Source organism: Candidozyma haemuli (genome assembly GCF_002926055.2).
Source record: "Candidozyma haemuli strain B11899 chromosome Unknown H_2014730914, whole genome shotgun sequence".
In the NCBI taxonomy this organism is placed as follows: Eukaryota; Fungi; Ascomycota; class Pichiomycetes; order Serinales; family Metschnikowiaceae; genus Candidozyma; species Candidozyma haemuli.
Window position 1 is genome coordinate 420,463 of NW_020289907.1, and position 26,111 is coordinate 446,573.

Here is a 26,111-nt window from a genome sequence, read left to right on the forward strand (position 1 = left end):
TGGTTTTTCATGTTTGGTATGGTACAAATGTTGGGTTTCCGTGCTTGGTATGGCTCAAAGAGGCATTGTGCAACCATAGTCATGCGGCCATGGATCGCCAGTTAAACTTGAACAAAGGAAAAAGACAAAATTCGTAAAATCCCTCCTTCTTCCTCCATCAAGATCAAGTGGTACCCATAGAGGACTAAACTATTGACCTAGTAAGGGTCGTGTGCAGACCGGATGGCTCCATACTGTCATCGCACTGAAAAATCAAATCTTTTTCCCCTTCTTTTCTTCCTCAGGATCTCTTGCTCCAACGTCGTTGCCAAGGCATTAACAAAGACCTTCGGGTCTGAGCCTAAGCGGCGTTAGTGTAGGGTTTCCCAGATAAACACATATTGTGAAACCAGCTCTAAAACCATCGCTGTTGGAGGTCGCCTGCCTAAGGGTACGAGCTGATCCATGAAACGGTGATGACCTGAATGTTGGAACATACTTCTTTTTTTTTTTTGTATGGCTTTTTAAGCAAAGTAGTTCTCTCCGGGCCTGCCCATTCTGTCACGTTCACGGAGCATGTACTCTTCGAAGGAGGGAAGGAGCTCGTCGTTCAAGATTTTATGAACAAGTTTCCTGCCTTTGCGGGTCTTGAGATCAATTGGCTGGGCCCAGCGAAGGTTCTTGTTCATACCTGAATTGCTCAAGTCGAGTACCATGGATTTAGACGAGCCAGCGTCTTCTTCTTCTTCTTCTTCTTCGTCATCATCCTCTTCATCAAGCGGTTCAAGCGGTGAAAAGTAGTTATTCTTGAACACAGTGCATTCTTTACCTTCGACCTTCTTGCGACGAAGGTCCGATGCAAGCATGTCACCAATGAATTGCTTCACCAAACGCAAGTTGATCCAGATCATACTTGATAAGTTGATGTTTTCCAAGGATTTGGTTCTCTTACACATGGAACTGAGGATTTCGGCTTCGTTTATAGTCTCCAAATGAGCGCTGTTGATCGACTTCAAGTTCAAGTCACTCAAAAACACAAGTCCATCGCCTTTTGAAAGGTACAGAATATCTCTGACCAGCTTTGGAAGTGGCGGGAGCAAACTGTTGTACTTTCTGATTGGCTTGGAGAGCGTAGACAAGGAGAAGACCGAGGAAGCCGAGGAGGTTAGATCATGGGGCGATTTACGCATCGTGTCATTTGGGAATAACAAGTCAGCATCGGCCACTGGGTACAAACTATCGATTGTTTCCATTGTTTCTTTCGAAAAGTTGTTCATGATATCGAAGCCTTGGTACTTTTGGGACATTTTTGGGGTGATCAAGTAATCGGTGGAAAGTGAAAGGTTGCCGAAATTGACCGAACGCAAATTGGGACACATGTTGATCAAATGGATGATATAGCCAATCGGCAAATCCTTCAGTGACGAGTAGTTCATCAAGAACTTGTTGATTTTTGGATGGCTGGAGTGCTGGAGGAGCCATTGGATATTCCTCAGGGGTCCAGGATGTGGTTTTTGATCATCAGCATGCTCAATGCGTGTATGAGATCTTCTGCGTTTCTTGAAGTAGCTCAGGAACTTCCGTTTCTTATGTGATGGAATAGCACCAGGCGAATGTGGCAGAATGGCTTTGGTCAATGGCGTTGCCGGGAGCGGATGCAAAGTGTATAAAGGGTTATTTGCAAACTTCCAGTCACGCCAGCCAGCCCAGATAGCCAAAATGTCCTGAAACATATCAGACTCGTTATCTTCCTGGTCATCATCGCTTTGAGCCTCCAATTCCCAGCTTCCAGGTTTCAACTGGGACAAGTCCACCTCAAGCACATGCATGCCCAAGGCCGAATTGAGCCGTAGGTAAGTGATAAACTGTGCAAAGCGGTAGGTGGAAGTGAATGAAACGTAGCGGAACAAGAACGGCTTGGCCATACGATAAAACGTCTTGGATGTGTAAAGACAGTTCTGATACGATGGAGTATCGTTGACAAAGCTAAAGATCCTGATTTGCACTTCTTCAGGGAGATCATTAAACGAAGTCAGCGTAGGAGCCGGTCTTTTGCGTGGAGGGGACAGTTTTGCCGAAACCGAAGGCACTTTCCTGGAAAGCAAGGACGCTCTCATTGAAACGTCAGAAAGCAACAGCTTATACTTCATTTTGAAGGTGGCCCTGGGCATTTTCGGGAGCTGGTAGCCCAGCAAGATCTTGCTCAAGTCCAGCTGGGAGAACTGAACAAACGAATGGGTACGGTAGTCATATTGGGCTTTCGGGTCAACTAGAGACCGGTAAGGAGGAAGGTGTTTGCGGAACTCCACCTCCATGGAGTGGACAGCAAAGAAAAGGTTGGTGGATTGGGTAGACAGGGAAAAAGGTTGAGCTTAAACGGGGAAAAGCTGAGGTGGAAAGTTAAATCTGGGGAAGCGCAGGTGGTTGGCAGCAACAACGAAATGAAAGGTGAAAGAACAGAAAATGGCAAGTGGAAACCGAATACGTCAACCGAAATTGAAGAAAAAGAAGGATTCTCACAAGACGTGGGGCAGGGGCGGTTATATACGTTGCTTCCCTGAGAGGTATTGTGATAGCAGCGCCGCAGTGTCTGCGGTTGCACAAGACAAGTCAGTGAGGGTAAACAATAAAAGAAGGAACCAGGAGCAGCAAGAGCAAAAGATGACAAAGGTAGGTGGAGCAAGGAAGAAGGGAAGAAGAAAGAAGGGAAAAGGTGACAAAATGAAAGTATGAATAGAATATAGATCTTTAGTTAGAGGATGTAAATTTGAATAATCCATGGAGTGAACGGCACTGGACATTTTTCAGATTCTTGCCAGCCTTGGCTAAAAGTGAGCGCGAGGCCTCGGGGCCCCCCTCGTTGTTGCTTTTGGCTGTTTGGCTCTTTTTTTTAGCCTGGTGTGTGAGGATAGGGGCAGAGGCGAGGCAGGCCCAGAAAAAACGAGGCAGAAGAGGAAAGAGGTGGAAAAAGAGGAAACAAGAGGAAACAAGAGGTGGATAGGCAGTGGAAAAGAGATAAATGGCAGAGGTAGAGGGATTGGAATTAATTGGAGGTAGAGGGATTGGAATTAATTGAGTTTGGAGGTAGAAGGGAATTGGAATTGGAGTTGGAATGTGAGGAACGTTTGGTATGGAATTTGAAATTAGGTTATTTAGTGTTTATTGGAATTTGGTTACCTGGTTAGCTGGCTACTTGGGTCCTTGGTGGGTGGTTCCTGGCTTGTGGGGGCGCTCGGTTTGGGAATTGGGGGGGTGGGGCGGGCGGACCAGGAGAGTTTAGAGCTGGTGCTTGAGGTGTGTTGTTTATTAGGCACCTGTTTTAATTTATTGATTAATTTATGGTTAATTTTTTAGGTTTGGAGTTGAAAGGAGGGGAAGCGAAGGAAAGATGGACTTTTGTTGCTTTGCAAAGATACCCAGGTGTAAGTCAAGGGTCACTTGCTATGGGGCTTTGTGCTCTGGTTGGGAGCGAATGTAGAGGGACAGGAAGGAAATGGATAGAGATGGTGGTCACTGAACTGTGTAGATAGGACTGGCTGGGCCTGACTGGGCCTGACTGGGCCTGGCTAGGCCTGGAATTGTGGTAGATCGGGAAGAGTCAATTTCATGGTTTACTGTGGATCTATGGTTCTAGAGTTGTGGAATCGCTCCAGGGGTCCCTAGGCACCTGGAGAAGTAGTTCCAGACAACACTTCATGAGGGGCACTCCAGTATGGACATTTGGGAGAAGCACTACGATTTAGGGAATCTGGGGATTGTGTTTGTTTAGGTGAAACAGTAGAGATACTGGTAACTGTATCCTTCAGGGCCAATGTGAGACACACAAAGCCCCCACCAGGCCCCCACTGAGGCCCCCACTAAAGGTATTAGGGGTCCACTGAAACACCAGGCACTTGTTCACCGCATCCTCTCCATTTCTTCGTTGTGTGGCATGCAATTAATAATTTTTCTTCCCGCCCCTTCATCGGCGTTTTCTTTCCAGCCATGTGTTTATATTTATGCCTGTTCTAATTATTCTTTTTATTTTATTTTATTTTTATTTATTTTTTTTTTTTTTTTTTTTTTTTGGAATGGCTGCGAAAAAAAGAGGTCCACTGTGGCGCTGATCCAGCCAATCCGCTTATCTTATCAGTGGGGGAAACCAGACCCCAAAGCACATAGGGTTAATGGAATGGCCCAAGAAATGTATTAAACACGGGGTTCAATTTGTGGATATAGAATTTTTTTTTTTTTTTTTGAAGAAAAAGAAATTAAATTCAAATTAAACACGTCTTTTTGTTTTTTGTTTGTAAATTTTCTGTGTTGTCGCTTTTCGTCACCGGCTGGCACTTCTGGTGAGAAAGTGGGTCTAGTTTTTGCAACCACTGGTGATTCGCAGGAATCATCTTCCCACGTTTCACCATAAACCGCTAACTTTAGTATACTAAGAATAAAATCCAAAAAGAGGATGGAAAAATCAACAAAAAAAAAAAAAAAGGAAAAAGACAAACACACGTTGTTTTGTTTTTGATGGGGCAGTGCAATGGATAGGAGAATAGGGGCATGTAGTTGAGAGCTGGTGGGTTATACAGTAGCACTGCTTGGTTTCACCAAACACTAGTACACTTGAAGTTCTACAATAAGAAAAAGACATAAAATGAGGATGAGAAGGAATTCCTCTTTGCTCCATCCATTGACTTACAGGTGATGCGGGTTATTCTTCTTCAACATGGAATTGCCAATGCATCTTGCACTACCTCCATTCACATAACCAGCAAATGCCACATATACGTTTATTCCCTCCACCCCAATGCATACCCATGGAAGTTCGCTAAACCCAATAAATCAATCGACAGCAGCAATGCTTTTCCTGCCTGTCCCATGGTTACGACCCCAGGCAGTTGCTCTCCCAAGTATCCTTTACCATCTTTCGCAGCCATCCAAGCACATCACTTATCTAATGCAACAAGGGACCAATCCTTTCCCGTTTACCTCTTTTGTGATCTCATCTCGGCAACCGTGCTTTAAAAACCTTTTTATTAAAGTTTTGAGGCGATTCTGACGCGTTAACTTACGGTGCTGCTCGAGATGCGTCCACAGCATCTCTAAACCTTATTAAACTACTGGATCTCGCTAAGCCTATAATGTGTCAGAAGTGAATAGCCGGCTTTTCTTTCGGTTTTTTAGGGTTTAAACTGGGCATAGTGCATTGCATCTTCTATTCACCGGCCTGGCGATGCAATTTGCTCATGTAGTGCTCTCTGAGCGGCTGGTTTACTACTAGGATGCAATTTTAGCCGAACAACTTTTACGGGGATGCTTTTGTGACATCTCATTGGATCTTTAAAGTCAGTTTTAATGAAAGCAGTTGTACAGCTGACAAGAAAAGGCAAAAGCATCGCTGGTGCATGATATCTGGGAAAAAACAATCGGGAACATGGCGCCATAGCTATTGTATTAGAGTTTTGAGAGACGTTTGGTTTTGAGACAGTTTCGCTTATAAAAATGCCGTTGCAACATGAAACTGTGTGTATTGGATCTGTTTTGTGCCTCCTATCTTGGGTGATGAGGCAGCAAGACTTACTCAGAGTAATTGACGTAGTCCAACCGACCTACAAGTGGAATTACCCTCTATCAGGTTTGTGAAACCTTTTGTATCACAATTAGTGGGAACTTTAAAGTCACACGATTTGAACTTTAATGCTTTTGAGCTGGGAGTCTTTGCGTGGTATACTTGCTGTATTGGTATTTGTGGAAGTACTGTAAGGCTGCTGTTTGATGCTATCCATCCAGAAAAGGTGATGTTTTGAATTCCAAGAAGCGTTTCGGGTTGCTGTAACAACTTGATATTTCGTCATGGTCAATGCTTTGAAGGTTATCTTTGTGATTCTCGGAAAGTTCCGTAAATTAAACCAGACAACTGTTTTAGTAAAAACTAGTTGCACAAAGAGCAGTTCCAATACCGGCATTAACCGACTTTGCTTTATCCGAGTGGAATTTCACTGCCAATGTCTTAGCAGCCAGGCTGGGCCAAACAGAGCCTAACTAAAACAAACACTGTAAATAACTCATCCATAGATTCCCCTTCACTCTCCAGATGTAACTTCTCCCCATCTACCCAACGTTTCAAAGGTTTGCCTAAGCGCATACCTGTCATCGTCTTGTGAAAGGTAAGTTCTCCTGGTATTTGGGATCGCTGGGGAAGATCGATTGTCAAAGTCTAAAACAAAGCCGGCTTTAGCGTCTGTCGAGGAGATTCTAGAAATCCTGGAGAATCTTCACGAACAATAGCCAACAATACACCATAGAACAGCATCCGTATTGGAAGATCGACACTTTCTATTGCCCGAAGTATCTGTAATACAAGTAGCTTGGGCACGGCAAAAATGAAGCTGGTGGAAAACGTGGGACGGATCTGTGGCTGTCTTGGTTGTTGGAAGCTTATCGAAGTAAGTGCTTCTCAGCTGGAGATCTTGACTATTGTTTAGAACGACGATCGTGGGAGATGTGCCAGCTTTGATCGGGAATGATCCTACCAACAATGTAAAAACACTAGTAGCAAGATTACAGGGTCCTCTTGATCCTGTCCCGTATCGTAAACATGTCCTGTTCTGCTATGCCTTGTTGACAACCGTACTGTGGGAGACGAGAGTAAAAGCGACTATGGTAACGCTAGACCGGGTAATTTTTTTGGAGGTTAGGAGTGAATATTTCTCGAAGCGCTAAAAAAGACCTCCATTTTCATATATCATAACCGTTGTCGAATTTATGTAAAGAATGGTGGTTTCAAGTGGCATGCGCAAGCCATACAAGCAACTCCCACCCAATAAGGTTTGTCAGTGACCATGACAACGTAGTACAAATGAGCTCTAAAACTGCCAATTTTCTGAAAACTACTACTTTTCTTTATCCCTTATTTCTTTGTTCGTCCATCTGTTTTGCTAAATCCACCGCCATGTAACATCAACAAACACTCCCACATGCAACCATGGACTTCCGGGCCAACAAGCATATAAAAGTGGTCAGATAATTCTACTAACGCTAAAAAGAAGCAAGGCACAGCAGCATCGTGGCAGGGCTCAAGACGGGAGAGAGATGGAACATGGTTAGATCGTTTCTGCCAGCGCTTTTTTGCCGACAAGGAGAACAAGAGATAAGGGCTTCTTTGCAAAGCAGATGCTTCCACGGCGTTCAGATTCTGTGCAAGTTTGTTGCTCGAACCAGAGCCCAGAGGACCAAACCGTTGAAGAATTTTTTACCATCTTCTGGTTAGGTTGGTAGAGTGGGATAATGGTTTGGGCGGCACTTGACTACTGGACAGAGGCCTGTGAAGGTTACATGGAAGGAGCAAGAGGTTCCATGGTACTTACGGGGAGATTTGAAGAGGAATGATGGTTTGAACCCACCGTTCTCGTTTGTGTTGGTTCCCCTTACACTGGTTCAACGCTAGGTCGTCTAGACATAGACTTGGCGGCTTTCACTGGAGTTTGAAGTCATGGGAGGGTGATACGGTATTCGACAAGTGACATGGGAAGGTAAAGGGAACCCGTGACAGCCAAAAACACCAGGGGGTGAAGCCAAGCAGCCTAGGCTACTTCTAGAACCGAACCTTCGTCCTCTGTCCTTCTTGGTCCATGCCATAAACCCAAATACGTCCATCACGAAAAGCCCCAACTTACAGTTCCTAGGATACCCAGAGGAACCGTTTCCAGTTTCAAACATTTCTTGTTCCCATAGTTATGCACAAGTTGGCATTCGTTGACACACGTGGACCATGGAAGGGCTCTCTTGCTTTAGATAGCTTGGGGAAGTACCAACAACTGAACGCTACTGGTACCTGAAAGAAAGACAAAGAATAAGCCGTCTGGTTTTACCAAGCCTGAATTTGGTACCTTGCAATGTGAAGCTGTTTCATCTCATGGGACATCACAAAGAAGTATGGCTTCTTTGACACTGCCCATTAGAAGGAAAGCCAGCAATCACAAGAATACCTATGCCAGTTTGTTTCAAACTATTGTGGACCGCAAGAAACTTTTAGCTTTACAGCTATTCAGCCAACCAGAATCCAGTATATGGTGCTATCCCAGAAACGGTGAAACATCAGGAAAGGAAGTATAGGAACTAAACAAAATAGCAGACCAAAAAGAAGACGCCGGTCCTTTTGAGTCCTTTTATCTACCGCCTACTTCGTTGACGAGGAACATTAATTACGATTGACGAACATCGAGATGCATTTGTCATACCAAATAAGCTTTTACACGAGAGTAAATCTTGTCTGTTCTAAAGCACGGAAGCTCCGAAATCCCGTTTTTCACGTATATAAACTTTAGAAATGCCAGATTTGCAGCAGCCAGAGAAAGCCAAATTCTCTTCAGCCGTCCACCTATACCAGGAATTGTACCTTGATGGACATTCCGTCTACAAACTGTGTCCCTGCTTAGGTCAGCAAAATTGCGCCGGTGCCGTGCTTGTGTATGAAATTAATGAGTCCGAATTTGTCGTCTAAACACGGTAAGTTCGGAGAAGAGAAAACCACCACAAAAACGAAAGAGATCGGGTTTCCATGGGGCTAACAATGGCAAACCAGACATAGCCGAAACATCAAGGGCGTTTGAGGGGAATACACCCTCTTTTGCTGGTCTACAAACCATAGAAACAGAAACCAATTAAAAAAAAATCACCCCAGGAGTGGTTCTGTAGCACGGTTATATTTGTCCATGGTGCCTCTTGGAATCCACCTCTCGACGAGCGGTATTGTGTCACGAAATGGAATTTTACAGCGAATTTCTGTCAACAACTTCTATCAGATGCCACTTTTGTACCACATACCTCCCCCACGGCGCCAATCCTCCAGCTTGAGTTTGTGGCGCTTGAGCATGGTTGTTAAGCCAGGTACAGAACACCGGGAAGGACCCTTGGCAACCCGTCCGGCAGCCTTTTTTAGACTTGCTTGACGCCCAGCAATAACCTTCCTTTTTTTTTTTCTCTCCCAAGAACTTCTTGCGGTTAGGAGGCTGGGCCTTTTACCACCGCTTACATACTCGTTTAACGAAAAAGGCACTGGCAAGTGTCTCTCCTCCTGAAAACAATCGCCTGGCGTCTGTAGACGAGTACCCAACAATGTTGAAGGGGGCCAACAAGTCGTAAACAGTACTACATCGAGAGAAGCTCCCTCTGGCGATTGCTTGCTTTGTGATCGCTTGATGCTTAAGGACTTTTCCGTTTATGAGGCGCCGAGCCTTGAGCCTCTTGAGCCTCAGAGTTTAAACATCTAATCGATCTTCTCTCTAAAACAAAGTTTGCTGAATGCCGACAGCTGTTTGGTTGAAAAAAAAAAAAAAAAGAACCGTCGTACTGTTTGGCACCGCCCCAATCGCTTAACAATACAGCCGTGTGTGTGTTCGAGCACAAAAGTAACCGCCTGACTTAGACTTTTGGGTGATGCAGAGGCTCGTTTTAGCCTGGTTTGCAGCCACTAAGAATGAATGTGTTCGGTTTAACCCTTCGTGCAGCCTTCTAGCAGCTTGTGGAACCGTTTTCCGTGGAAAAGACTAGCAGCCACGCATGCAGAGAAGATAGGAGACGGTAGTTTAACTAAGCAGGCCGGCGATATTGTAGGAAAATGAGTGATTTATGTGGGTCCATCGGGAACATAACAGCCGGTCCCCACAACCTGGGGAAGAAGGCGTTGTGGCTTGGGTTTGGTACCAACAAATTGGTTATCAGTAGGTAGTGGTAGCACATGGCAACAGGCTGTTTAGACAGTAGTATAGGTGAAATTAAAGATCTGAATCACAATACTACCACGGAAACTTGTGGAACAAAAGTGGGTGAGACTCTTCTACGAGGCCCTGTACCCTTCCTTGGCAGACACTCCCCAAACTCTGTCCACCAACAGCAAAACGCATCGAGTCCAAGTACCGCTTTGGGGCGTCTGGAGACGATGGCCGTAGAACACGATGCTGGATAGCCCTCGAGGCATGGAAGCAACACAAGCGCAAAGATGTAGTTTAGCACTTGCTGCAGCTGGAGGTGCTTTCGCTACGTTTATGGAACATTTGCAAAGTATAATTCCATGGAAGGCAGGTCAGAACGGTGCTGGGCTGGCGTTGGAGGTAGTGTTGAAATTGGCGTTGGCGGCGGCGCTTCAGACTAGATTAGCCGAAGCACATACCGGGGAGTGTTCGGGTATTTCTTCGGGGAGGCGTCGGGAAGCAACAAGGGTGTTGCAAGGAGCGTAATTGCTGTTTGTTGATGTCCCCACAGGCTTTGCTAGACGTTGGTCTTGTCTTAATAAAGCCGAAGCGGAGCCTTCATGGTAGGTGGTGTAAGCTGCACGATTAGTAGGCTGGCATTGGGACACAAATCTTGGAGATGGAAAAGCCGTAGTGCTTCTAGGCAGTTTGTGGGATAGATGCTGGCGAAACTCAGGCGATTGTGTTTGATAGTGTTTCTTTGGAGGCAAGAAAGTGTAGTTAGAGTGGAATCTAAGTGTAAAGATAGATTCAGTTTTAAGTTCTCTGGCTCTTGTGTTGTTCTATGGTTTAGAAAACTCCGTTTGTCGAAGCCAAAAGAAACATTTTCATTCACAATTCGGCTAATATCTAACCATCCAATTAGACATCCACTTGGTTGCTTTTGGACGGCCACCAATGGAAGAATGATATTCAGTAACTCTTGCCGTGAGGAGGCTATGCATTATGGTGGTCAATAGGAAATTAACAATGCCTGGAGGTGCTTTTGTTGAAGAACATTGGACGGAAACCCGCTTTGTCGTTGGTTTCAAAAATTAACAGGATTATTCAAACCACCAGGAAACATCAAAGACCCTTGACAAAAGAAACCCCCTTTTGCTGGGCTGACTTCACCAGTTTACAACACCAATTAGCCACGGCTCGGACTTCCTCAAAATATGGTTATACCCATACTTCAAGGTTTTCCTGAATTAAAGTCTATTTCCTGAACAATCAATAACTCTCAGTCAATATCCAGCTCCATTGTTCTCATTGGTGGCACATTTCATAACCCATAAGGGTGGAGACCTTTGTTGCTGACGAAGCCTTTGTCACCAGCAAAGTCCCTGAAAGATCTACTGATTTAGGGGAGCTTCGTTTAGAGCGAAGCGATCCTCAAGATAGACGGTGGCTTACCTTAAAGAGAAGGAATGGTCCAGCAGAGAAGCAGAGTGAAGAAGTTTCGAAACACGAATTGTTGAAAAAAATAATTGAAAAGAAGGAAGTCTAAGGTCCCCGCAAGAAGCCAGCCCTCTTAACAACCAACCAGGCTCAGCTCGGTTTGAGATAGTCTTTGAACTCAAGCTTCTTCAGTGCTTTATCTAGATTAGATTTGTGGATCAGCGTTTTCGGGCTTAGCCGTTCTTTAACACTATCGTCAGTGCCAGATGCGATGTAGATCGAGATTATGTTCCGAACCGGCGGGGAAAAGGTAATTAGAGCGTTGATACTGAGTAGGTTGTTGATGATAGTACTTGGTTTGTTCTGTAAGCCCAGACCGGAATACAAGCAAAGGTTCCCGTAAAGACTAATATCAACAATGAGACTCTTGTTTCCAGTAGGAATGACTCAGGCTCACCAGTCTATACTTTCCCCTTTGCTCTTTCCATCTGGCAGATGGATCTTAGCTTCAGACTTTAACCTCCAGCTTCTTTGGGCCAGATATCCGTGTCACCAAGCTGGTGCCTGGCCGCGGCTGACAATGGGCCATTGTGGCTTGACAGAAGGAGCCAAGTAGTTGAATTTGATGGGTACAATGGGTTGATACGCGAGCTCAGCGCCACGAACCGTTGGTGCTTTGACGTCGGTGGAGGAAGCAGAAGGCCGGTTTGACTCTTTGGGACCCTTTGGGACTCTTTGGGATAGGATTGGGGAGAACGAAGAGTTGGCTGTTTAGAAGAGATAGAGGAGTTCATAAAAAAATGCAATACGTGTCTATTAGAGAAGATTAGATGATTGTTGGAGAATTGGGTTTATGGTAGTTTTTTTTTTTTTTTTTTTTTTTACTCTTTCTGACAAACTTTGGGCCGGAAAGTCCGAACCAAAAAAGGGTAACAACCAGCCAGGTAAACCAAAAAGGAGGCAAAATCAGCAATAGGGGTGAAACCAAACCGAAAAAGGTTTATCCAAAAACCCAGGCAGTGTTCATACGAAAGCTAAGTTGAGGTTCCACTTACGAAGTAGTCAGGCGGCCCCAACCCCAAGAAAAGCATCGTTACCAAGAAACCAACATCCCGGTCTACCGGCTCACACAAAGCCAGCCCAAACCACGCCAGATGCGATAGCAAAAGCTTACTTGGACGGCCCGTTGTTGCTGTTTCTCAACGTGAGTGGCTTCGGATATATCACTATCGATAACACAATACAAGAAGATACATACCAGAAAACCACAAACATGGATTTCCCAGCAGCAAAGCGAGCCAAGCACCCATGAATAACCTTAATTTGGTGGGTAGACCCAACCATGTTTCACCTAGAACCCTGCAAAAACCAAAAAAAAAAAAAAAAAAAAAAAAAAAAAATGCAATTACCACCTTCTACTGAAGCAGCAGCAGCGCTTCTACTTCTGCTTCTGCTGCTGCCGCCGCTGCTGCCGCCCCACCTCCAACAGCTTCCAGTCCACGTTTAAACCACCATGCTTCACGCTTCACGCTTCCTGGTACATACTCCATGCTCGCTTCAAATACGTCCCCCACCGCCAGACCTTGGCTGGCAGGGTCCACTGCCCCGCGAAAGTTTAACTTTTTAGCGCCCAGCCACTCCAGCCAGGGAACAAAAGCAGCAGTACCACGAAGGTGCACACCGAAACGAAGAAGCAAAGAAAGAAGAAGAAGAAGAAGAAGAAGAAGAAGAAGAAAGAAAAGAAGAATGCCTTTTAAGCCTTTTGACCAATCACGTTGCTCCTTTTCTTCCCCTGTCTTCCCTCTTCCTCCTGCCACCTCCCTCTCTGGGGTCCCAACTTTTCAAAGTTGGCCAGGGGCGACGATCGCGCCCGGTTCGCTGCGTTGGCGCCGCTTGAACGCCTGAAGCAACAAAACAGGCAGGAAACAAAAAGTGAGCCTGGCAAATTGTGCCCTCTCTTTTTTTTATCGGCCCACAGTGGCATGATTGCGCTTCTGTGAGATTTGCCTCTGTGCGTCGGCGCCGCGAATGGAGAGAAAAGAAAAAAACTGGAGGTGGAAGTGGAGCTGGGAGGGAGCTGGGAGGGAAGTGGCCGGGCAGAGGAAAAGAAAGAAGAGGAAGGGAGGAGAAAGAAAAGAGGAACTATTTGAATTTCATGGATTTCATAGATTTCGTGGACTTCGTGGACTTCGTGGAATTCATGAAAATGGTGGTTTGGTGACTTTGGTGCTTCCTTTTTGTGGTTCTTCCTCCACCTGAGCCTGCCACTTTCTGCCTCACTCTGCCAATTCTCAGCTTCTGCTCAGTCTCCCTCAGTCTCCCTCAGTCTCTGCCTCTTCCTCTACTTCTCACTTGCACCCTCCCAGCTCAATAAGCCATGAACTAACATCTGCACCTTTTCTTCTCTATCTACCTTCCTTCTTCATTCTCTTCCTCTCACATCTGTTTAGTCCTCTCTAAATAATTATTTTCCCGCTAACATGGCTCTACCTTCCTAAGTTGCTTAACGTGGCCGTCCGCCTCGTACAAGCTGCATTTGCAGCCACAGAGCCCCAGCTGGCCTATAGAACCTTCAAGCCTGCCACTCAAGCCTGCCAATTATTATTCCATGCTTTCGGCCAACGAAAGACGCTTGGTGTTCGTTTTTTCTATTTTCAATTAGCATTTACGTCTAGGTATCTTTACGTCTAAGTAGGCTACGACGCCTGGCGTTTTGCCCATCTGCCTTCGATAAGCCTTTAAGCCTACTCGAATACTCTTCCTTTTCCTCTCCCTTTGCCTCACCCTCCGCCTCTAAAGCCCCGAAGACTAGAACGGCGTTTACTAAGGTGTTCCACGATCTATTAACGACGCCATGTAATGCTGTCGATACCGATGATGCTGCTGCTTGTGCTTCTGCTTGTGCTTCTTTTTTTACGATCGTCCTTTGTTTTTTTTTCACCATCTCGAGTTTTCGCCCCGGGGCTCTTTCAAAGCCACCGTACGGTGCTAGGAGTTAGAGCTAATATACCTTATATCATTCGCTCTCACCAGGGAATACTTACACTAACGGAAACATTAATCTGTATATCAGAGAATGTGTCATTTTGGCTTTCTTCAGGGTTCCGACGCACCATGACTTTTGCCAATCTGATCTCTGCTTGCTGACTCTTCAGGCTTGTTTGCAGCCTCACCTTGTAAGTGTAAAGCTCCGACCATCCTCTTCCTTGGTAAGTAAATCCGGGACTGCCCTAAGGCTGAGCCTAATTTCATCTGTAACCTGTTGAACTTGTTTCCTACGTGCTTTTTCCCCTCCAGGGATTCACCCTTTTCCTTTTTCGTTTTTTTTGGCCTTTATTTGCTTTCTTGATATGTATTGGCTCGGGTTCTCTTCGCCCGATAGAGTCACCTTCCCCCCATAACACTCCAGGGAGTTCCCCGATTCGTCTTTCCTCGTGAACTTCGAATTACCCAGTTTCCAATTACCCAAATGCATCTTCAATGCTCCCCACCGCCTTACTTTCCTCGACCCACATCTACGTCCTCGCTTGGTCGCCCCTCCGGCTCAAGTTCCCGGTTGATGTTACTTGGCTGTACCTCGAGCGTTGATGGTCAAACATCGCTTCGTTCACAAGAGCAATGGGCTTCTGGAAAGCGCTTGGATGCCTCGAGGAAAAGGCTGAGCTGACGGTTACCCTCAATTGCCGTATAGAGACCACCTTTCTCCACGTATACGTGTTTTCTCGTGTTCGTGTTCGTGTTCGTGTTAACGTTTGGCTGCACTTTGCTACACACGGTCATTTCTTTTCCCTGGCTTGGACTAATCCCTCCGACTCCTTCTCTACCTTATCTTGTTGGTGCCTATGAAGCTTTTTTGTTCTTCTTATAGCTTGCTTACTTCTCTTTGCAAGCTTATACTTTAACCACTCACAATCAAACTTTCCCACCTCCCTCCACCAGACGGTTACTTCTAACTTCCACCATTCAAATCCTACCCTATTCCTTAACGTTTATCCCAATCCTCGACCAACCAGCTTTTTCTTTACTTTTCGTTTGGTTTTGGCCAGTAATGTTTTGTTTACCTTCCTTCCCACTTGCCGAACCTCGTATCCCCATTTGCAACAAGCTAGCATACCAAACACGGCTTGCTCTTCGTGGTATCAGCACTGCCTAGCCCGTATCAGCAGATGGCTGCAAAAAGCCAGTCGAAGTGTGTTTTACGGTGGTCTTCGGTATACCTAGTTTGTCGAGGCGAAGAATAGGGTTAACTCTAGGGCCTGGGAAGTGTGGAAGAGCCGCTTTTCCAGACAACGCCACGTGTGTTCAAGCGACGGTCATTAAGCGACAAAAGTCATACTTTGGTAGTGCTTTTTTTTTTTTTCTACTGCTTTCTTTCATCATTTCTACCTCTATGTTTGGTGATTTTTCGGTGTTTGGAGATCGTGTATTCTCGACCCATCCTGCTGAGAACAATGTGGACCCTTTAAGCATGCGTGCGTCTACTTGCTGCTGGAGCTGCAGTGTGCATTGCGAGTAGCCAGGCAATCCCTTAAGCCGCACAAGCGCATTTTTTCATCCTACTACGGCCACTCTTTTTTCGCCTCAAACAAAGCCTACAACTGACACGGTTCTCGTTCAGAGTTGGAATGAACACCGTTCCCGAGGGGTGAAGGTGTCTGCCTTGCCGGCACAGAGGCCAGGCTTGAGCCGCGTGCGTCTGCATGCGTTAGCTGATGCACCTCGATGCAGCTCGCCCACAAGGTGCACCTGTTTGCTGCAGCTCGTTGGCGCACCTGCATCGTTGCTCCCATCCAAACAACCCCCCGCATTGCAGCGTGCAGTGAATCACACACCAGGGCCCCATTGCCTTTATCCGCCAAAAAAAAAAAAAAAAAAAAAAAAAAAGGCCCATCTATAACGCCTTTCCTCTATCAAAAAAAGAATCTTCTCTGCCCATTTTGCCGCCTTAACAATCCCGAGTTCTTCCTGCCTTAAATATTTAAAGTTTTCCCTTCCTCTCAGCCTCTCCGTGAAGGTAGGCGTATTTTTTTCGAGACCCACATACTCAAGAGAATCATAATCCTAATAAGGTGCTCCATATCTCACGCTTGCAAGCCTCAATTGCATAGAAACAGCACTTCTTAAAGGTTCTCATATCCCACCCAAATCGCTAAATTCCATCAATTTTTCGATTTCCCCCTGCCCAATTTAAAAAATCTCGCCAGTTTCTGGTCAAGGTCACCCTAATCCCACTTGCAAGATCGCCATATTACCCTCCCACCTTGAAATCTCCAGTTTCTTTCCCAGGTCTCGCAACCATCCCCAAAACGATCTTCAGTCCTCCCAAGCTAAAACCTTAATTACGTCGCACGCCGCCGAATAGTCAATTTGTCTTCCAGCCCTTCCCCCAGAGACGATCTTTGCTCGTGCCTGGCGCTTGCATTGGTGCTGTTTTGTTCCAAACTTTTCAAGCTTTCCAAACTTTCCAACCTTGCCTTACTATTCTTCCCACCTGCTGCCGCCACATCTGTCATCTTCGGTGAAACCCATCGGAAACTCTAACACCACGAACCGGCTTCAATTCCTATCTTGGCGTGTTTTCCTTTCCTTTTCCTTTTGCTTTTGATCACCGCTTTTTGCCTGCTTTAATCTGCCTTCGGCCTGCTATTTAAGATCCCGCTGGGAACCTTAGTTCTAAGAATCACTTCTGTCTTTTGTCTTTCCAAACTCCAAACCAAACCAGTCCCCAATCCAAATCTACAAGCGACTTTCTACAAATGTCCTTAGCTCCAACCTACACAGGCTACATTGGCTCCACCAGAGATGCTGTTCTAGTTATCCAAGGCGTGCTTTCCAAAGAGTTTACTGTTGTTCACCGCAGACCCCATAGCAGAGAAAGGGCCGACCTAATCAAGCTGGGAAACGTATTTGTATTTATTGAAGAGCTGCTGGGCATCAAGCGCTGGACCGATGGTATTGCCTGGTCTCCTTCTCGTATCTTGGGCAGGTTCCTTGTCTACAGAGAATTGGATAAGTCCCTTCATGGCGACGAGAAGAGAAGAAGAAAACGCAACTCTGAACCCTCGGTGCTGCTGCGCAGCCTGGCTTCCGACTCTCTGGACCGTCAGAGCCTGATTCTGGACCAGACGTACACTTATCAACAGCAGCATTTCAACCCACAGCTCCCAATGGTGAACCAGCAGTTGACCCTGCCGCTCCAGTACTCCAAGGACGTGCTGGCGCCTCGGTTTGCCAAGGAGGACCACGGTCTTATCAAGAAAACACTTTCTGTAACCACTACAGTCAAGGACAGCGACAGTAAAGAGGAAAAGCAAACCGTGCACCTCATTTCCTACTATTCAGCCTACGACGTGCTTCTGGGCCGCTTGACCCGTCCATCCCAGAGCAACTTGCAATACATGCCTGTGGCCCCTAATCTTTGGGAAGCGATTCAGAAACTGTCGTTGGGCGGAAAAATCCCCATTGAGGACGAGGCCCATTACTTCTTGGACTCCAACTACCAGCTTCAAAACATGCTGGTCCTCATGACCGGTAAACCAGAACCACGCAAGCAAATGGGAGCCCTGCCTCGTCTCCAAGCACCCAATGGTTCCAAACGCCAATTATTCCAACAGCCCTATTCCCAGCCACTTTCCGTTAATTACGCCCTGCCGTATCCAGTCAACAAGGTTTCGTCAGTTCTCCCCAGTCACTACCACCAAGAAATGCCCCAGTATGGCCGCTTGGGCCACCCAGTCAAGGGAGAGAAAAAGGATGACGAAAACTACGATCTCCATTTATCAGCGAACCCCAATCACCCAATCACTGGTCACTTCCCAGACCCAACAGAGAAGCAACAACCTGTCCAGCCACCCCAAGCCCATGCCCATTCGCTGATTCACGCTCAGCAGCATCCTCTGGTACCTCCTATTCAAATGCCCCAGCCTGACCAACAACCTCCTTTTCAACAATCAGACCAGGGCCAAGGTCAAGGTCAAGGCATGTATTTTGGCGGCTACTCTCATCAAATGCCTTACCAGTACTACAACACTGGGCCAGGGCTTTTGAACCCAGCGGCTAGCGGCGACCAGTACTCCCTAGGGAACCCTCCAGGTCCACCTACCAATACTGGACAGCCCTTGCCGCCATACCAGGCGCCTTTCTACAACTCGGGCTACTCGTATACGGTGCCTCCCATGCAACAGCAGCCTTCCGAGGCCCGGCATGTTCCTAGCGCCCGGATCAGGCCCGAAGTGTCGGAAATCTACCAGCCTGTGGACGAACAATATAGTTACACACCGTGGAAGGAAACTTTATAGAGGAACCGATCCACGTACGGTGTGGTGATGGGCAAAAAGTGGCAGAGTGAGTGACTAGATTGGACCATAATTGGTTCGCTGTGCCATGGTCGATCGATCTTGTGGCTCGACCCATCACGCAATTTATCCCAGGAGCGATTTTAAACCTTCTGGGCAGCATACTTAGTCATCTTACTTTTATAGTGGGGAATTAATAAACATTCTAGTCATGGAAATGTCTTTTTAGATGTAGAGTAGGGAAAGCTCGTTGGCAAAAGAGATCTACTGATCTGAGTGGCCACCGACTTTTTTTTTTTTTTTTTTCTTTGCTTTTTTGCAAACCTTGTTGGACAAGTAATTGGCTAGCTTCGATTGCAATCGATCCTGTGACCTTGCCAAAGCTCCTTCTGCTCTATTGCTAAAGCGCTTGTTTTGTTTACGGTCAATCGTGGATGTCTGCTGGGTAATATCCGTTTAAGATCTCTTACCTACCACAACAGTCCAATGAAAGACCCTCCTAGATTTGAAAGCCCTAAATTCTTCGCCAAATAAGCTTTTCCCATGCTTGCACGCACCTCTGGTCTTTACCGGCCCACGTTTCCTGTTTCTTTAAAGAATGTAGAAAGGCTTGTTTTACTATACGGGTTTGTTTTGGTGGATTCCTTTCTTTTTCCTGTTTTTTCCCAATGTCTTCCCTATCCTTTACCGTTCCTCTATAGACTGCTTGGCTTCTATGGCATTTTCAAATTTCCGTCAGGTTTTGTGTTACGTATGTAAGTACACTGCAAACAAAAAAAAAAAAAAAAAAAAAAATCATACAAAAAGAAAACAACAGCAAAATCCTCTTCCTACATTTGCCTAGCTTTTTATGTACTCACGGCAATCTCCAAATTTTATAACTCCCTTCTTTTCACCATACCTCGAGCAAAGTTTCGCCGAAATCCTCTTCTTCACATTTCAGTTTATCCTTTCGCAACCTTCCGAACAACCCTAGATAACCATTAACACTCAAATTATATCTATCGTTTGCAAGACAAACTTTTGTCCATTACTATTTCTTGCATTTTTCAAGTCCTCTCTTAAAAGCTTAACTTTCAGAATTCAATGGTCTTCTTTCAGCTTGAGGTGCTTTCTTGCATTGACAATTATTAGTTCAAGCAAGAATGGCTAAGGCATGAAACAAAAAAAAAATAATTCAAGATGTCGGGAATGAAGGAGAGCCAGGAGGCTTGCCGACGACTTTGAGGAATTTAATAAAAAAAATAAAAATAATAAAAAAAAACTAATGTCGACGAGGCATAGTTCATGAATAGTCGTTCATTCTTACTGTAAATCTTTTTTTTTTTTTTTTTTTTTTTTTTTCCTTTGTGCTCTCCCTACTCTATTTTTTTTTTTTTTTTCTTTCTGAAGTTTTTATCATAAGTATAAAAGTAGAAATAAATGAAAACTCTAGCTGTAATTTTATTTTGCTTCCCATTGGCTTCGTTCGAATACCCCCCTTCCTTTTCGGGTGGTATCGTCTTTGTGATACTTCTTGTCATCGTCTCATAACTATCTCCCCCCCCTTATTCATTCCTATCATATTTTTGCTTTCTCAAGAAAAAAAATATTATTATCTTTTCTTTTTGACACTATCCATGAAACCTCATTCGCTATTAGTCTCGTAATTTTTTTTTTATAACCTCCATTCTCATGCTGCAATCACTCCTCCTTTGTCTTTATTGGGACGGTCAACGGACAACTTTTGCGGCAGTGTACGGTTCCAGTGAGCTCGTCTCCGTCTCTCACGCATTCAATGTTTGTTTGATTGTTCAAAAGTAGAAGGACCCTGTCGTAACACTTTCCGAATATTATTTAGCCAGCCGTGTCCATCTACGGCATGCCCCGTACCAACTCTTCAAAAAATAAATCTCAAGGATTAGCATTGTCTTGCTTTCCAGATGAATTGGCCGGAATTCAAAACATCGTAACACCTCCCTTCTTGCCGGGCTCGCCATTTTGATTCCGAAGAGTTACCGAATCCAACCACAACCACAGAAAACACACACCATGCAATTGAGAATTCCGTTTTTTTCCATTCATCATCAATCGTTCGATATCATTTCCAGTTTCGCCAGTTTCAAAGAGAAATGTGACCCTCTCCAGCTAGCCTCGTTATCTGGCAAGCTTCAGTGCGTCAGACCAAAAAAAAAAATAAAAAATAAAAATTAACATCAATGGCGAGCCTCGATGCCTGCAAGAGAGATGCGTCTGTGCCCCTGCACCAAGTGCGAGTCTCCCGCATAAAAAATACCTCCTGTGTCAAGGAAAATCACACAGGGTCTTGCATTATGCAGCGCTGCCCCTATTGTGTAGTGGGGGTGTCCTGGTTCTTTCTCCACTCCAATAACGGTGCAAGTTGACTAACTGGACCACTCATCTTGGTAATAAATGGATGTTGAAGTAAGCTGTCTGTGTCTTTTCTGGATGGGGCGTTGAGGATAAGACAGCATGACAAGAACGCCATCATTGTCTCGCTGATGGAGGAAGGATTCTTCAATTTGGGTGTACCGTTTGTGGCAATAAGATAAAGTGCCTTCAACGGTTCTTCATTAAGGTAAGGTGGCTCTCCCTCGATCATTTCAATCGTCATGATTCCCAATGACCAAACATCAACCTTCTCGTCGTATTCCTTCTGTTTGACAACCTCAGGAGCCATCCAGTAAGGCGTTCCGACCATCGTAGCTCTCTTGCTCCTTTGATCCGTTAATTTAGCACAGAACCCGAAATCCGTGATTTTCACGTTTCCCTTTGCGTCGAGTAAAACATTATCTGACTTGATGTCTCTGTGAATAATGTGCTTGCGGTGCAAGAAGCGCAATCCCTTCAATGTTTCGTGGCAGATGGTGGCTATTTGATTTTCATTAAGCTTCGACTCATTATTCTCAATAACTTCCGTCAAAGAACCACCTTCCATGTACTCCATAATCACCAAAAGGTCATTGGTACCACGCAAGTATGAATCCAAAAAGTTCACAATGTTATCGTGCTGGGAGTCCTTCATGACAAGAATTTCATTAATGATAAGTTCCTTCCTTGGCTGAACCTTAAGATCCATCTGCTTAATGGCGACTTTCTTCCCTCTTTCACCAGGAATGAGAGACTCGGCAAGGTAAACCTCACCCGAAGCGCCTTGGCCTGCTTTGGAAATAATGCTGAACAAGGACGTTGGATCCTTGTTGTTAACGACTGTCTTCAACTTGGCAATGACTTGACGGTCATTGAGCTGTTCACGCTCCCTCTTAATTTGCTTGGTAGTCTTGCCCGGAGCAGCAGCCCCAGCAGCAGCCTTGGTTGCGGCAGCCTTTGGATCAACGGTTCTGGGTGGAACATTGTCAGACTTCTCCTTTAGTGTGATGGTCTGATGCTGATCCTTTGCTGGTGCTGGCGCTGGCTTCAACTTAAGCGGTTTGAGGTCAGGAACATCATTTTCTTGTGGTCTCCTATAAGGATCATTCTTGGGCTTGTTGTTCTCTGAATGAACTTGAACGTCTGGATGCACATTACGAGGCATAATTGGAGGAGCCTGCTTAGGCGCCAGTGTGCCAACTCCCAATCCAGGAGCCTTCTTTGGAACTTCGGTGGTTGATGATTGCGAGGGAGCATATGGACGAGGAGGACCTTGTTTCTGCTGTGGAGCTGGAGGAGCCTGTCTTTTAGGAACATGGTTAGGTTGTCCAGGGATTGGTGGAGCACGTCTATTTGGAATCAAGTGGCCTTCACCGTTAGGTTGATTAGACGCTTGTGGCTTCACCTGATTCGATTCCTTTGGCTCCTGAGAGTTCATGAGGTTTGCCAATGGCGAATTGTACTTCTTCTCTGTTGTATGGTAAGGAGCAGGCGGTTGAGGAGCAGCACGAGTTGGTTTAAAGTCCATCGGTTGCGATGTTTTAGCAACAGGGTGTTTCGTCCATTCTTGAAAGTTCATGCTTCCATTGCCTGAGTTAAGCGCTGGAGACGCGACTGGAGTGCTGGCGTTGGAACCATTGATATCTGTGTAAAACTCCAATACCTCAATGACAGCAACAGGATCCTTCTTCCAATCTTCATTTGTAATCTTGGAGTTCTGAAGCATGTTCTTCCATGGCTCAGGCAACCCTGTGAAGTTACCACTTGCTGGATCGTAGCCCACATGGACTTTATGCGTGAAGTTAATGGGGTTCGAAACACCCAGAGTACCACTCAGGGAGCCTGAGCTGGACCCAATGCTGATCAACGGGCACTTGGTGGCAAACGAATCGAGCCAGTCCAAGTGGTCGCTGTTGCTCTTGACGGAGATCAAAAGCGACTTGCCATTATTCTTAGGAACGATCTCAATGATAGAAGGCAATGACTTAGAACTCGAGTTTGGTTTCAAATTGATAGCACTGATCAAATTGAGCGGAAACAGCATATCCAAGTCCTTTGGCTGGGTCATATCCGCAGAAGGCTCCAGCTTATAGAAATTAAGCGTTCTATCGCCAAGTACCATAAACCGTTTATTCCAGCGAAACGACGTAAACCCGTCTTCCTTAAGGTTAACCCAGCCAGCCTGGCGGTGGTTGGAAAGGTTCCATTTGCCCACTGGCCCAGCGTTGATGGTGCCAGGAGGTGGAGGAGCACGGCGGTGATTCTTTAGATCAGACGTATAGATGGACGTCATGACGGGCACTGGGGGTCAAAAACGTGGCGATGCAAGTGTCCTAGGAGGATATGGAGCGTCTTTGGTGCTCTGGCGGTGCCGATTTGAAGAATTGTCTGGAAGGTTGATTCGTTGTTGATGAAGTGAATCAATGAAACGTGAAGAACCGTCGAACTGTCACAGGGCCGTATGTTCTTCAAATGCTTATACCTTAGAAAAAGCGTTTATTAAATATCCCCAATTCTCTTAGTGTAGCGAACGTGGAAGGTCCAAGAAAGCTGGAGGTGGTGTTGAAAGACTTATATGAGAAGATAAAAAAGGAAGAGTTTTAAAAGCGTCTGGAGCGCGTCGCGGCCCCGAAAAGAGGAATAAGGGAGATTGGCAGGTGGAGGGTTCGAGGAAACCAGCGAAAAATGGCGTTTTTTGGAGCGAGAAAAAAATGGCGTGCCGAAACAAGCTGGCGTGAGTTTAATGGTGGTGTTTAAATTTCGAAATTCTGGCTCCTTTTGGTTGGTTGGTAGACTGTCTCGTCGCTGCTCGTCTGCGTTTTGCAGCCGTTCGTGTACATTCTCGGCGCAGTGCGTTGAACGTGGTCGGCTAGAGGAAGATGGAGAAAGGAGGACCTTTTTGGCGGAAGAAACGAAGGGATTAGGATGGAAATTGAAAGAAACTTGAGAGATTTTTGGGAGGTTTCGTTTTGTGGGTTTTTTCTTGGATTTGGGTTTTTTGTGGTGTTTCTCGGTTGACGTAGTTTTTCACGTTTTCTTGGTACCTGGGAAACTGGCTTAGCTGGAGAAACCGGTAGAAAACACTGCCGATGGGTGGGAAACGGCAGAGACGTGGAGGGCAGTGGAATAGAGGGAAGCGAAGGTTTTGGGTGGTTTTGGACATGTAGGTGTGGATTTGGAAGGTGAATTGGCATGGGAAGATGGATTGTAGGAGGTGACTGGACGAGGTGGGCATGGGCCATTGGAAGGGCAATTGGCTGCTGGTGATGTCACTGAAGTCACTGGAAGTACCTGTTATTAGGCCCCTTGGTTACCTAATCTCGCTTGAAGATAGGAAGGATCGTGGGCTGTTACGGAAGACCCTGGAGCGGCTCAGGTACGTCTTTCTGGGCTCAGGCAATGCAATTGGGGTAGACGAAGTGAAGGAGGTGTGACAGTGGGGCAGAAAAGGGTGTCATTTGTCCTTTGAAGCAGAGATGGAAATCAGACAAAGCTTTGGGATGACATCTGGTACTGGTTGACTCAATTGGTCGGTAGACGGGTACTAAGTACGCGTCGTTGACTGTTCTGGGAATGAAAGATGTATTTTTGATTGATGTTGGGCTTCAGCTGGTTTGGGACTTTTCAACGATAGTGGCTGCTTTGGAATCGATGTGGTGACGATATCGTTGAAGGCCCTGACTGATAGTAATGGCTGTATCTTCGATACAACCATGGTCGAAACTTGGCGAGCTGTTTTGTGGCTTCATCAGACCCCTGATGCTTCCTGACAGCCCTGTGGTCCTTCTTTGGGCCTATTTATATGTCTTTCCTTCGCTCCCGTAACTCCCAGCGCCTCAAAGACTCTCTGATAGCATCCAACCGTCACTCATTACGAGCACTGAAGGGAATCGTCTCTTTTGCTTGCTTTTTGATATTTTTGCATGCTTCAACAATGAACCATGACACATTTGTGACGCAAGCAGTGGTAGGCGAAGAAGTGTCTGATAGTGGTAGTCTGCCTTGACGAGGTTCATCTGCTGTAGGTTGAGCCTCTATTTCGAGGCAAGCATTCGATGTTTCATGGCATTGTCCACTGGCCTGTGTTCTCTTTGTCTAATTTCTTGTTGGTGGGAGTTGCAAGAAATCTGCCATGGATGGAAATCAGGTCAGGTTCTTTACTTTGGATATCCTCTTAGAGAGCTGGTCGAAAATGGATGCTAAATCAGCTATCTGGCTGTTTCACTGGCACTCCACCTCTGAAGAACACGGTGGTATTGATATAAAGTTTTTGTGGTCTTCAATTCTCGTCGTTTAGATTGTTCACGCAGCCAAACCTTATAAAACAGCTGGTCAATAAGGCTTTTATTCTGTCAACACCATTCTTCAAAGTACAGAAGTAATTGTCTGTAATGAAACAGACCAAGTACACCAAAATTGACGTTGTTGTGCTTCAAAAGCGACTAAGACTGTCAGTTGATGCTTTTGAGTGAAGCACCATAAACGGAACAAGAGACTTTTTACTTAAAAATCAGGACAAAAATTCTCTAAAGAATTACCTTTGACGATCAAACCGAAGAAAACAACCTCGGAGCACATACCAATCATAAAAATGTCCAGAATTATCAAAAATGGTTGAGCAAATTAACAAAAAAAAATCAAAATGTTGGAGGAATGGAGGGAAACCTTATCCAACAAAAGAGTGGCACCGCCTGTTTAAAAATAGATTACATGGGTTCAATTAATTCGACTTTACCTTCCCAAAAAGAATTGTTTTAAGGCAACAGCCTCCAGCCAGCCACGGTATCTACATACTTGTTTGTAGAAGAATTCTTTCAAAAACAAAAAATATGTTCAAAGGTCTACAGCCATTTGAAACAAACCTTCAATTAAATTACCCTGTTGCCCTTGTTTTATTATTTTATTTTTTTTTTTTATTTTGACTTTGTCTTTGAAAATCCCTAATGTTTCTTTTCCCCATTTTCTAATTTTTCCAAATCTTCTTTTTTCTTTTTATAAAGAGTCTCCCCCCTTCAATCCACTCTCTTTCCAACGAATGCAACTGCTCGTAGCTGTGACCGTATGAACCCGCCTAGGGGGAACAAAGCCTTTAAAAAAAGAGAATTGTCTACATCCACAAAGGGCTTTGAAAAATGACAATTCAACCCGTCACGTTAGGCTTTAGAAGATCTGCCAGCGATTGTCGCCGTTGTACGTGAGCTAATTGTCATGAATCCGATTGTTTTCCCAATTGTCAACCGTTCGGATCGGACCTCAATTGTCCGTTGGTACGTGTTACCCTTAAGGCATAATAGAATGAACCTGTTTGTCTGGACTCATGCGTCCCCGCCTAGCCTCGAGCCAGCGATCTGCC

The 26,111-nt window shown here is 45.4% G+C and overlaps 3 protein-coding genes across 3 annotated transcripts; 1 reads left to right on the top strand and 2 right to left on the bottom strand. All coding sequences in view use genetic code 12, as the record gives it.

The window, feature by feature from the left end:
- Window positions 1–503: 503 nt before the first annotated feature.
- On the bottom strand, window positions 504–2,294 carry CXQ85_004728 (uncharacterized protein; the record flags this gene model as incomplete). Its single annotated transcript, XM_025488337.1, has 1 exon — window positions 504–2,294. The coding sequence occupies one exon, from the start codon at window positions 2,292–2,294 to the stop codon at window positions 504–506; it is 1,791 nt and encodes a 596-aa protein (XP_025342999.1).
- Window positions 2,295–16,849: 14,555 nt separating this feature from the next.
- On the top strand, window positions 16,850–18,391 carry WOR1 (transcription factor WOR1; the record flags this gene model as incomplete). The annotated part of the gene is made up of 1 exon (XM_025488338.1): window positions 16,850–18,391. One exon carries the CDS (start codon window positions 16,850–16,852, stop codon window positions 18,389–18,391), a length of 1,542 nt encoding a protein of 513 aa, XP_025343000.1.
- A 2,323-nt stretch (window positions 18,392–20,714) lies between these two features.
- On the bottom strand, window positions 20,715–23,051 carry CLA4 (serine/threonine protein kinase; the record flags this gene model as incomplete). Its single annotated transcript, XM_025488339.1, has 1 exon — window positions 20,715–23,051. The coding sequence occupies one exon, from the start codon at window positions 23,049–23,051 to the stop codon at window positions 20,715–20,717; it is 2,337 nt and encodes a 778-aa protein (XP_025343001.1).
- Between the last annotated feature and the right edge of the window lie 3,060 nt (window positions 23,052–26,111).